The sequence below is a fragment of the Stenella coeruleoalba genome, assembly GCF_951394435.1.
Source record: "Stenella coeruleoalba genome assembly, chromosome: 10".
Taxonomy (NCBI): domain Eukaryota; kingdom Metazoa; phylum Chordata; class Mammalia; order Artiodactyla; family Delphinidae; genus Stenella; species Stenella coeruleoalba.
Window position 1 is genome coordinate 93,773,498 of NC_137156.1, and position 12,434 is coordinate 93,785,931.

The 12,434-nt window shown below is 52.4% G+C and overlaps 1 protein-coding gene across 1 annotated transcript; it reads left to right on the plus strand.

Moving 5' to 3' along the window:
- Positions 1 to 4,690: 4,690 nt before the first annotated feature.
- On the plus strand, positions 4,691 to 10,357 carry BHLHE40 (basic helix-loop-helix family member e40). The gene is made up of 5 exons (XM_079933481.1): positions 4,691 to 5,028; positions 5,190 to 5,259; positions 5,526 to 5,633; positions 6,583 to 6,706; positions 8,023 to 10,357. Exons 1-5 carry the CDS (start codon positions 4,949 to 4,951, stop codon positions 8,877 to 8,879), a joined length of 1,239 nt encoding a protein of 412 aa, XP_079789607.1. The 5' UTR covers positions 4,691 to 4,948; the 3' UTR covers positions 8,880 to 10,357.
- The last annotated feature ends 2,077 nt before the right edge of the window (positions 10,358 to 12,434 follow it).

Here is a 12,434-nt window from a genome sequence, read left to right on the forward strand (position 1 = left end):
AATCGCCTGTCAGTGCAGAGGAACACGGGTTCGAGCTCTGGTCTGGCAAGATCCCACATGCCATGGAGCAACGAAGCCCGTGCGCCACAACTACTGAGCCTGAGCTCTAGAGCCTGCGAGCCACAACTGCTGAGTTCATGTGCCACAACTACTGAAGCCTGCATGCCTAGAGCCTGTGCTCCTCAACAAGAGAAGCCACCGCAATGAGAAGCCCGCGCACTGCAATGAAGAGTAGCCCCCGCTCACCGCAACTAAAGAAAGCCCACGCGCAGCAACGAAGACCCAACACAGCCAAAAACAAATTAATTAATTAATTTAAAAAATCAATTCAGTAAGATCAAAATATTTCTTAAAATTTACTAGACAAGACCAGAATATATCAGAAAGAATATATCAAAGAGATACTATTTTGTAAATTTTTCATCTGAAGTACATTGGGTTGGCTTCTTCCTAAACGGTTTAAGTTTTTCTTTAAGTGAGCAATCGTTGCTCAGAGTGTGAGAGACAGAATAGTGGTCGCTTATTACTATAGCCCAGCCAAGTCTTGGCAGCTCTATGTTTAAACATGCTTCAGATGTGTGTGTGTGTGTGTGTGTGTGTGTGTGTGTGTGTGTGCGTACACGAGGGTGCATGTGTGTGTACGTGTTTAGTCATGATGTAAAATGTATTTCTTACTGTGAACTGTGATAAAATAGATTGTGAGACTTCATCAATAGGCAAAAAGTGATAGATATCTGGGCAAGAAAGGTGTGGGTACGTACAGGGAGGGGGCTGTGGGCTCTAACTTCCTGCTAGGAAGGGCCTGCCTAACTCTTCCCAACACACAGCATCAGACCACCGAAATGTTGAGCCTCACTAGCACAGAAAAGAAAAATCTCGTCCTTCCTTGTGCAAAATTATGTTCTCTGTACACTTAGAAGAAACAAAACAGAGGAGAGGGCTACAAGATGTCAGGATTACTCAGAGCAGCTGCTCAGTGCTGCCTTGCACAACTCTAGAGGATGTTTTCACACAGACTGCAATGTGAATGGCTCCCCCTGGAGTTGAGCAGTGTGCAACCCAGACAACCCTACCAGGCAGCCGTAACTACAGTGATTAAGAGCACAAGCTTTGGAGCCCAACAAACCTGGGGTCTAGTTGCAGATCTACTCTCAGGCTATATAATCTGGGGCAGGTAATTTAACCTCCCTGAGCCTCAATTTCCTCAAGAGGACATGTTATATATTCCTAGGACTTAGTTCAGGGCCTGGTACACAGTGGTTCTGAATAAATATGTGTTAAATGAAGGCAAAAATGAGCTAATACCTGCCCTATAAGGTGGTGGTGAGAAGTAAATTAACATGTGCAATGTTTTTACATACAGTCCAAAAACTAGTCCGCAGTAAGCACTAAACAGTTATCTACAAAAGATGACAGACTGAAATATTAAGATTCTTCTGGATGGAAAGATGCATGAGGGGAAGGAGTTATTTTATTTAACTCAATAAAAAATAATCATAAGCTATTGAGAAAAGAAAAACATTAAAAGTAATATAAGCGGGGCTTCCCTGGTGGCACAGTGGTTAAGAATCTGCCTGCCAATGCAGGGGACACGGGTTCGAGCCCTGGTCAGGGAAGATCCCACATGCCGCGGAGCAACGAAGCCCATGCACCACAGCTAGTGAGCCTGCGCTCTAGAGCCCGCCAGCCACAACTACTGAGCACGTGTGCCACAACTACTGAAGCCCACACGCCTAGAGCCTGTGCTCCGCAACAAGAGAAGCCACGGCAGAGAGAAGCCCGAGCCCCACAATGAAGAGCAGCTCCTGCTCGCCACAACTAGAGAAAGCCCTGCGCAGCAACGAAGACCCAATGCAGCCAAAACCAATTAATTAATTATTTTTAAAAAGTAACATAAGCTGGATATGGTAGAACTTTGGTTAAGTGGGGAGAATTCTTGATGCTTGAGAGTACATTTGGAACAAACAAAAAGTAGGAAATGATATATTTTGTTATTTCCAATTGTAGGTCAGGTAAGGGCAAAAAGTATCGATAACTTCAAAGCATTCTAGGAATGATACTGAGCCCTGAGCCATGGAATCTGAACTGTTTGGGTTCACTCCTGGCTTGGGCGGGGCCGGGGGGGTGGTGGTGACAGCCGTGGGGACATATGTTCCTTCCTTCTCCACTACTTATTTCCTTGTGGAACTGTGGTTTGGACACAGTCATGACAACTCTTCACCCCTATTAAAGTCTCACAATGGAGCAGGTCCCCTTAGACTGAAAGCACAAACCCAGGAGCGACTCTAGTCCCCTCCTGCCTGTGGCCCTGCTGCCCACCTCTCCGCAGGAAGCCTGCGGAGAGACGGTTGATAACAAAAGCCAGTAAAAGTACATTCCAGGAGGGAGGGATGCTGAACCGCCAAGTGAGGTCAAGCCACTCAGCAGTTAGAAAAGGAGGCACTTCTCACACTTGCTAATGAGTTTGACGCTTGTGAAACATAAACAGGAAGTGGGAGCTCTCCAAAACGACCTGAAGGAAATCCACTCCCAGTTTGGTCGAAGTGTGAATCCCAATTCTCTAGGTTGTCAAGGGCACTGCCAATTAAGACTGACCCCACCCCAGCCCCCAAACTGCAGCCGAGGCTAATTTTCACCCGCGCCCAGCGTTAACCCCATTTTTTTCTCTTTCCCACAGCCAGGTCACTCCGCAGCGGGGTGACTGACCCGAGGCGTGGTGGGAAAGGCTTACAGTCATCTCTCAACTCCCCGATCTTGCAGGGCAGGGCAGCACAGAGGTCAGTGAAATCCCCAGCCAGGCCTTATTTTAGTCATGAATTTCCACTGGCTCCCTCCTCTGACTGCATCAGCGCTGCTCACACCGCGGGCTTAGAGTTTCAGCTGTTTTCCCTGCTCCAGGCAGTTAGAAGGTCACAGAGGCCGGACTTTTCCGGGGGAGGTGGGGCGGGGGGGGGGGGGGGCCTCCGGCGGCGGCCCAAGTGAGATTGCGGAGATCTGGGGCCGCTTGGAGGAGGCCTTTCTGCCCCAGGCTCCGGGCAATGGGTTAACTTCTCCCCTCTCCTCCTCTGCCCAGGCATCTTTGTTCGTATTAAATTTTTTAAAAATTATTTTTTAATAAAAACAAAACCACACACACTTCCTATCTTTTCTTTTTTTCCCCCTCTGTCCGTCGGTGGCACCGATATAATTTTCCCAGGGCTGCCTTCCCCTCACTGCCCAGCGGAACCTCTTCTCAGACGTTCCTGTGAGTTCAAGGGCAGAATCTGTGTTCGATTCGCCCACAGTTTATCTAGCAGCGGGCACAACGCCTGGCACAGGGTAGGGGGCTCAACAATATGTGTCCAATGAATGAACGCTAAGATGTCACTGTGATGGGCAGTTTGTCCTAGTCTCTCTCTTCCTTCCTCCTCCGAGCGCAGACCGCACACAGCACCCCCGAAGTCCCCGGCAGGAGGGAGATGGCCAACCCTGGCGGGCACACCGCAGCCCGGGGGCCTCGGCCCCCCGGCCAGGGCAGAGGGGCTCGCAGTCGGGAACGCTGCGGCCCGAGCCCCGGCCACGTGAAGTGTCACACCCCGGGCTGCTGCAGGGCAGGCGCGTCGCTGCGGTTACGGTTGTGTAACGTTGCGGCCCGAGGGGATGCGTCCTACTCCGGTGGGGGCAGAGGAGGGAGGGGACGCAGGGCACCGCGCCCTGTATCTTTCTGTGCTTGACTAGCCCAAGTGCGGGGCGGGGAGGGGGGGCACTGGGGCACCCTGGGGGGTGCTTAAGTGGGTGCTCGCCGGCATGCGGGCTGTGCCCGGGAACGCAGCTCCGATGGAGCCAGGGGCCCGCGGCGCACAGCCTCGCGGGTCAGGTGCGCGCAGCGTGCTCGGCGGCGGCCTCGGCTGCCCCTGAGCTTGGCTGCCAGCCCGCTTCCCATGGGGTGACATCCGCCCCGCCCCTCGGCCCCTCCCCACGGCGGGCGATTCCTGGACGCGGGGCCGAGGGGTGGGGGCAGGGAAGCCGGCACAGAAAGAAACCCCAGCCTCTGGGGAAGGCGCCGGGGTGGTGGTGGGGGGGGTGGGGGGAGCCGGGCGACTCCCTCCGCTGTGCGCCGGTTCCTCCGAGCGGGCCGCGCGGGGGGAGGAGGAAGAGGGTTGGGCTGGAACTAGCGAGGGGATATTCCTCTCCCGGCTTGAGTCAGACGCGGGCGGGTCCGTCCTCCCCCGTTCCCTCCCAGGAGACGGGAACTTACTTCATTTCCCTGGGGCAGGTTCGCCCACGTTACCAACCTCCCCCCACCTCTCCGGCCCCTTCCAGTTTTCGCGCCCCCCACCCGGCTGGGCAGGACCCGGTCTGCGCTGCCACCCCCTCTTCGGGGAAAGGCAGCCGCAGACACCTGGGGGCCGGGGGTGGAGGCGGGGGCTCCCTCGCAGCCGCGGGAGCGTCGTCCAACACGTGAGACTCATGTGATGAAGCCGGGGGAGGGCGGGCAGGTCGCTCCTTCCCTCCCCGGCAGCGGCCAGACGTGCCTGGAGTCACAGGGTAGAACACGTAGCTCCAACCCACCCACTCGTTCCCATTTAACCCAGCTCGCAGCCTCTCCATTACTCCTCGGCTCGCCCCCCCCCACCCCGCCCTAACCGGCCCCCCCCACCGCGCTCCCTCCCGCCTCCCCGCCCGCCCCACTTCTCATTCACTTGGCTCACACGGCGCAGACGGCGCAGGGAGCACACACTGCCAGTCTGTGCGCAGAGCCGGAGCCCGAGGCCGCGGGTCCACCATGCACGCCCCCAACTGAAGCCGCACCTCAGAGCCGCAGCTCCCGGCAGCCCAACGGATTTCAAGGAGCTCAGAGTCCGAGGAACCCCGGCGAAGAGACCTCCGAAACCCTCTCCAGAACAGTCCTCACCCGACGCTCTGCCGCTGCAGACAGGAGCGCACAGTGGCCCCGGCTCGCCGCGCAATGGAGCGGATCCCCAGTGCGCAACCGCCCCCCGCTTGCCTGCCCAAAGCGCCAGGACTGGAGCCCGGAGACCTACCAGGGTAAGTTGGCACCCCCGGCCCTTTCAAGCCTCAACTCCAGTCCTGCGTTGTGCGCGGCTTGCAACTCGGAATAGTTCTGGGCGCATCCGGAGGTTCTTGCCAACCAGGGCTCCTGCAGCCGGTGCGCAAGTCACAGCCATTCCTCGTCCCTTTCCCTGCAGGATGGATTTTGCCCATATGTACCAAGTGTACAAGTCGCGGCGGGGAATAAAGCGGAGCGAGGATAGTAAGGTAAGAGCACCGCGCCCCTCGGGACCCCAGCCCCTCGCACGCGCTGAGTTTCCAGTAAAAGTTTTCTCGCTTTGCGGCTGGAGGGGGTATGCCAGGTGTGGGCTCTGTGCCTCTACTGAGTTGCCTGGAGAAGAAGGGGCGGAGGGGAGCTGGTTCTGGGGATGACTCTGCTCCGCTGCCCCGACTCCTCGCGCCGCGGCGGGGGGAGGAGGAGGGCTCCTCACCCCCGTCCTCCCGCGCCCACCGTCTCCCCGTGCGCTTCGTAGGAGACCTACAAACTGCCGCACCGGCTCATCGAGAAAAAGAGACGTGACCGGATTAACGAGTGCATCGCCCAGCTGAAGGATCTCCTCCCCGAACATCTCAAACTTACAGTAAGTGAGAAGCTGGCCCCTCTCCAAACCAGCTCCTCTGCCCAGAGGGCGGCCGAGGGTCACTCGCCACCTGCAGGCCCCGCTGGGAACTGCAGACCAGATGGCTTGATCCGAGCTGGTGGGCGGCTCTGTTTGGGGGTACCCTTCCCCAGGGTCAGAATTTTCTGGCAGCCTCGTGCAAATGAGGTGAGAACCGTTTGTACCTCTCCAGGTTGGCACCGACACCGGCTGGCCTTCCCTTGCAAGAGTTTAAGACTTTCCCTGCTGGCGATTTTCAGGGTTCTTTCGTTTTCCCGAATTGAGCAAACCAAGCAACGCAAATATTTTACCCCCTTCCCCCCCGCCCCCCGGTCCCTCTTTAAAATAAGAGGACTTGTTTTGGGTGTGTGTGTGTGTGTGTGTGTGTGTGTGTTTTAACGCCCTGTCCTTTCTTGGCAATAGCCAACAGCTTACTAGCTTGGCAGGCTTTGGTTGGGGAAAGAAAAAAGAATAGTATTTAGGGAGGAAGAAAAAAGTGTAGATGAGCTGGAAGTTATGACAGGATGTCAGGAAAGAAACTAGGGAAAGCCTCTTGGCTGCCAGACACAGTAGAAGTCTCTCCTCGGGTTGACACCACTGCAGAGAAATGTTATCTCCGGATTCCCCTGAGTTAAGGTCAGCAACGACTGCTGGAAGAATTTATCTGTCAAAGCTTTCTCCTGAGCTAGCTGCTGCTTCCAAAAGGCCTCCAAAGATGGGTGACAGTTTTTTGTTCTTTAATCAAAAATATATATTGAATACATATATATATATATTTTAAAACTTCATCTATAAACTTAAAACTAAATTTAGCCAACCAGGAAAGAATTTTTTGTTTTTTGTTTTTTCTTCCTTTATCTCATTGCTAATTAGTGTCCCAGAGGTGGGACTTCTCTGCGCTCACTGCTGACCGAGGCTCTTTTTATTCCAGACTTTGGGTCACTTGGAAAAAGCAGTAGTTCTTGAACTTACCTTGAAGCATGTGAAAGCACTAACAAACCTAATTGATCAGCAACAGCAGAAAATCATTGCCCTGCAGAGCGGTTTGCAAGCCGGTGAGTACCCAAGCCTGGCTATCATCTCCTAAGAGTTCTAGCACAAATAGAGAGCCTGTGGGCTCAACATCTGGTATGAGAAACATTCCTGCAACAAATTGCTTATGCACATTCGTTGGGGGAGATGCCGTTTTATCCTTCCTAAAAGGTCAGACTTTTCATTCGGAACGCTGCCTGTGCCACCTGGCGTGAATACGTATTAGTCACATGGTAAAATAGTTCAGTGGCATTTTGACTTAAGAGTTTCTGGATTCTGGGAGTTTCCCCCCCTCCCTTTGAAAATGCCAAGGCACCTATGATTTGCATCGTGGGTGTTTTACAGTTGTTCTTCTTAGCCCTGTTTCATTGGAGAATAAATCACGGGTATGCCCCAGTGTTTTCCTGTTCCTCTACTTCCTTATCACTCGGTGTGTGGTACGATCCTGGCAGGATGACAACAGGAGTTTTTCCTGCATTTCATGTGATTCCCTGAATAGCCACTAGGTATCTTGGTGAATTACACAATCTAACGAAACCACTGAAGTTTCATCATCTGTTTCCACTGACTTCTAGAGAATCACAGCCACCTTCTAACCATCTCGTCTCACCCATTCCAAATCATACTGTACAAACTAGGGAGAAATTCCTCTACCCACCCCCTCATCCCATTTTTCTCCGCCCTCCTTTCCAAACAAGTATGATGAGAATCACAAAAAGCTAGCAAGTGCTTCTGCCAGTTTCCTTACTGAAAACAGGAAGATGATCATACCTAATTTCTTGGGGATCATGAAGGGAATACATGGGAAAGACTTAGAAATAGCCTTTAAAGACGACAGCATGACTGCAACTTGTATAAGTCATTGAAAATAAGCTTACTTTAGGTAACACTGTTCCTTCATTCTCCTTTTTCGACGATCCGGTCACTTCCTATGGTAAAAAGATATAAATTGACTATAAATTGACTCTGGTTATAAACATACTAGGATGTTCATTGCTGTGTCACTTATAATGGAAACTCAAGAGCAACCTATAGATTCAACAAGAGGGGAAGCAGTCTGTCTCTATTAAATATGGTCTGTGTCTGTGATGGGATATTGTACAGTCATTACAAATCATATTTCATCTCTGAGTGGTAGAATTATGGATGATTTTTATTTTATTCTTTATACTTTTTGCTGTCATCCACATTCCCCCTGATCCTATTACTTTTGGAGTTAGGAACATAAATCAGCAAATGCTGTTAACAGAAAAGAAAGCTCTGGGTCTTTGGAACATAGGTGTCCAGGTGAACCACAGGGCCTTCTGAAACATCTTCCTTTGGATCTGTGTTTATCCAGGTGATCTGTCGGGGAGAAATGTCGAAGCAGGTCAAGAGATGTTCTGCTCAGGTTTCCAGACATGTGCCCGGGAGGTGCTTCAGTACCTGGCCAAGCACGAGAACACCCGGGACCTGAAATCTTCCCAGCTCGTCACCCACCTCCACCGTGTGGTCTCCGAGCTCCTGCAGGGTGGTACCGCCAGGAAGCCGTCAGACCCAGGTGCCAAAGCAATGGACTTCAAGGAGAAACCCAGCTCCCTGGCCAAAGGCTCTGAAGGCCCAGGCAAAAACTGTGTGCCGGTCATCCAGCGGACTTTTGCTCACTCGAGCGGCGAGCAGAGTGGCAGTGACACAGACACAGACAGCGGCTACGGAGGAGAATCAGAGAAGACTGAGCTGCGTGTCGAGCAGCCGTACTTCAAAAGTGATCATGGACGCAGGTTCACCATGGGAGAAAGGATCGGTGCTATTAAGCAAGAATCCGAAGAACCCCCCACGAAAAAGAGCAGAATGCAGCTCTCAGATGATGAAGGCCATTTCACTAGCAGTGACCTGATCGGCTCCCCGTTCCTGGGCCCACACCCGCACCAGCCTCCCTTTTGCCTGCCCTTCTATCTGATCCCACCGTCAGCGACTGCCTACTTGCCCATGCTGGAGAAATGCTGGTATCCCACCTCTGTCCCAGTGTTATACCCAGGCCTCAACGCCTCTGCCGCAGCTCTCACCAGCTTCATGAACCCAGACAAGATCTCAGCCCCCTTGCTCATGCCCCAGAGACTCCCTTCTCCCTTGCCAGCCCATCCGGCCATCGATTCTTCCGCCCTGCTCCAAGCTCTGAAGCAGATCCCCCCTTTAAACTTAGAAACCAAAGACTAAACTATTTAGGGGGTCCTGCTGCTTCGCTTTCCTTCCTCCCTACTTCCAAAAAAAAAAAAAAAAAACGTGTTTGTGAGTGTAGCAGGATTGTTCCAGTGTGTATGCCAAGATCATCTGAGGCAGGGAGAGAAGATTCAGGGGTGTGTGTGTGTGTGCGCGTGCGCACGCGCGTGTGCGCACACGCATATGCGTTGTGTGTTGGTATGGGACATTAGAGCTCCTTTTGGTGTAGGGAAGACGTGAAGGATTGCCTGACATCAGGAGACTTAGGGGGGACTGTCGCAGACCTCTGGGCTTTTCCCCTCCCAGAGAATAGCCCCCTCTGATACAGATCAGCTGGATTTTCAAAAGCTTCAAAGTCTTGGTTTGTGAGTCAGTCTTCACTTTGGGAGCCGGGTCTGTGGCTTTGAGCAAAAGGTACTTTCAAAAGAGGGCTTTCCAGAGTGCAGTTCCCAGCCAGCTCTTATGACCCCACCCTGCTCCCTTTTATTGTCTCCGTGACTCACCACACGGGGACAGGGCAGCCAGACAGCTTTCTGCAAAGTGGTGAGGTAGCAGACACTGGCATAGCACGGTAGTGGTCTGGGGAGATTTCCGCAGGTCTGCTCTCCACCCCTGCCTCGGGTGAGTAAAGAGAATGTAGTTCCCTACTCAGGCTTTCAAAGTGATTCGCTTACTAACGATCTGAAAAGGGCGCCCTGGTACAAGCCCAGCTGCCAGGGGAGGCGGGAGGGGTCCCCCGGGCCTCTGGCACCTGTTTCTAGTCTCACCTAGAAACAGTTTCTCTGTCCAGGGAACCAAACCAGGCTCTGAGAGATGCAGGTGCCTAAGTTCCAAGCACCCCAGAGCGCGCAAAAGCTGAGTAACAAATTGCAGTTTCAACAAGCAAAGCCAGACTCGGCTCTCAGCTCTATCCTAAAACTCCTTTTAACCAAGCTTAGCTTCTTAAAGGCCTAACCAACCCTGGCAAAGCAGCATCCTCTCTGCAGGCTAATTCCCCTCGCCCGACGGCGTATGGAGTGTCCTTATTGCTAAAAAGGATTCTGTCTTCTTCAAAGAAGTTTTATTTTTGGTCCAGAGTACTTTTCTGACTTGTCCAGCTCGCCCTGCACCAGCTTTTTGAAATGCACTATGCTTGGTCACTGATCGTGTTTTAACTTTTTCTTTTCCTGTTTTTATTTTGGTATTAAAGTCGTTGCCTTTATTTGTAAAACTGTTATAAATATATATTATATAAATATATTAAAAAGGAAAATGTTTCAGATGTTTATTTGTATAATTACTTGATCTACAAAAGTGAGAACAAATGAATGTATTCCTGTTTTTGAAGAGAATAATTTTTTTTTCTCTAGGGAGAGGTACAGTGTCTATATTTTGGAGCCTTCCTGAAGGTGGGAGATTGTAAATATTTTTATCTATGAGTCAATGTTAACTAGTTGTTTTAAAATACTTAATAAAATAATCCTTTTCCTGTGGAAGAGAAAGATGGTGTCCCGCATTTTTAAAAGAACTCTCAAGGGTGTGATACAGCCTCTTCCTTCTGCCCTCCCCTCCTGGCTGAAAGCAACAACTAGTTAATCTTGGTGTGATTTCATTCAGCTTTTCCCATGCCTGTATTCACACAGAATCAGCTTAGTCAATTTCGTAGGTAAATATTTGTTCAACTGTTTTCTTAGACTAACCTTTGCCAGAGGCTTACTATCGGCCTGTGCCTCTTTCCAGAGTTAAGCAAAAAGCCTATTTTTCCCCCAGTCTGCTTTTGTCATAGTCCTTAAAACTTGACAGAAAATCAAAGTACGAAATCGTGGGCCTCAGTGTCTGGGGAGCTTGCTGGAGGGGGGGAGCACACTGAGGGAAGATTTAATGGTTATGATGCAATAATAATTGCTGCTGGGGATCTCACCTCTACCAAGGCGACTTTTTCGAGTCTAGCATGGTCTAATGGGTTTGCCATATCCTGTCCAATTGCCTCTGAAAGCAACATTCCATGATTAGTTTCTACATCCTTCCTGGACTTCCTCTCATTGGGTGTGTTTGTGCGTGAATGAATATTGGTGTTCCTTAGTCAAGCGCTCTTATGAAAAAAAAAAAAATCCCATGGGAAAAGAAGTGGGAAATGACCCGGTTGAGTGAGCGTTTCTGCCTGTCCCCTTCTCCGTCTCAGAGGTGTCCTGATGTTTCCTGATGGCCAGCGCCTGGCTCGCCATGCTCCAGATCCCAAAGCACTTTCCAGAACCCTCTGGCTGTCTGGAGCCCATGCAGGGAAACTGCCCCCAGGGAGTTCTCAGCCAGGCAGAGACACCACCTGCCCTTCGTGTCTGTTTGCTTCAAATGTCACCTTCCCTCTCTGCTGATGAGCCAGCAGGCGACAGTGAGCATCGCCTGGCTTGTGTGAGGTGCCCACAGGCAGCCTGGTGTCCTGGGAGGAGCCCTGGACCAGGAGTCAGGAGATGAGCTGGTGGTCTTATCAATGAACTGGTAGTCTGGCATCGCCCCCTCCACACCTATTTGTGGTTCAATAAGAAAGGATTCTGAGTCCCCCTCCCATGTCCTACAGCAGGCAGACAGCGGTGGGTAAGGCCGTCTTTCTCCCAGCAGCTTAGGGCCTGGCCCTCAGGGTCTCCTGCCTGTTAAGCTGCTGAATTCCTCCATGAATTGCTAAGCTTTTCTGGCTAGACTTTATGGGTAAAAAACCTAAACAAGTCAAGTGTATCCTGGGGATGGAGCACTGCGTTGGAATCAAGGCCAGGCTCTTTTGGCCTGCCCCCCCTCTCCTCCCTGGGCCGTGACTCAAGGAGTAGCTGTGGAGACAGAGGGAAGTGGTACCGCACCCTGAACTGAAAAGGGTTTGGGGGTTCCACACAGCCTCAGCCCAGAATCCCACGACTGGAGCCTGTGGAGCACCCCTCAAAGCAGCAGCCCTCCCTCTGCCTCCTCTTCTGCTTCCAGTTTGCCCTTGATCTTCTTTCTAGGTCGGTTCCAGCAGGTTCCAAGTGGTTCGGAGGGAGATGTGGAGGAGGGGTTCGCAGCCCAGTCTCTGGCCCCTTGGGGACAAATAGGACCTCTGTTAACCAAGGGGTGTGTGTGAGTGGGAGGGGCTGAAGCGCTGGCTTTGGGGCCGAGGAGAGGTGGCCCGAGGTAGGGGGAGCGGACACTTGCGATCCAGCCGCCTTCAGACAGGGCGTGAGCCTCCGGCCAGCCGGGATGGTCTCACCCAGCGCTGACCTGCCTCGCCTGTTGACACAACGTCACGTTTCCGACTGCAGCCCTTTCATGTGCGGCCCGCGGCTAAATGCGGCTGCCGGTTCCTGGAAGCAGACGTGCCTGGCACCGCGTCAGCAGAAACCTGATCCCCGGGGAAGCTTGGCACGGCCGCGGGCTCGCTCGGCCCCCAGAATAGGACCTGGCATCGGGCGCCGGGCAGCCCCCCTTCGCGCCCCGCGGGAGGGAATCCGAGCGCTCTCCCGGGGTTGGGGGGGGAGGGAAGGCTTGCTGGAGGGGGCGGGGTGGAGCTGGATTTAGGCAGGGCATTGGAAAAAGAGCCTAATTAACTAG

Coding starts and splice junctions, on each gene's coding strand:
- BHLHE40 (XM_079933481.1), top strand. CDS start 4,949: ATGGAGCGGATCCCCAGTGCGCAACCGCCCCCCGCTTGCCTGCCCAAA. Junction 5,029..5,189: donor GAGCCCGGAGACCTACCAGG/GTAAGTTGGCAC, acceptor CTTTCCCTGCAG/GATGGATTTTGCCCATATGT. Junction 5,634..6,582: donor CCGAACATCTCAAACTTACA/GTAAGTGAGAAG, acceptor TTTTTATTCCAG/ACTTTGGGTCACTTGGAAAA.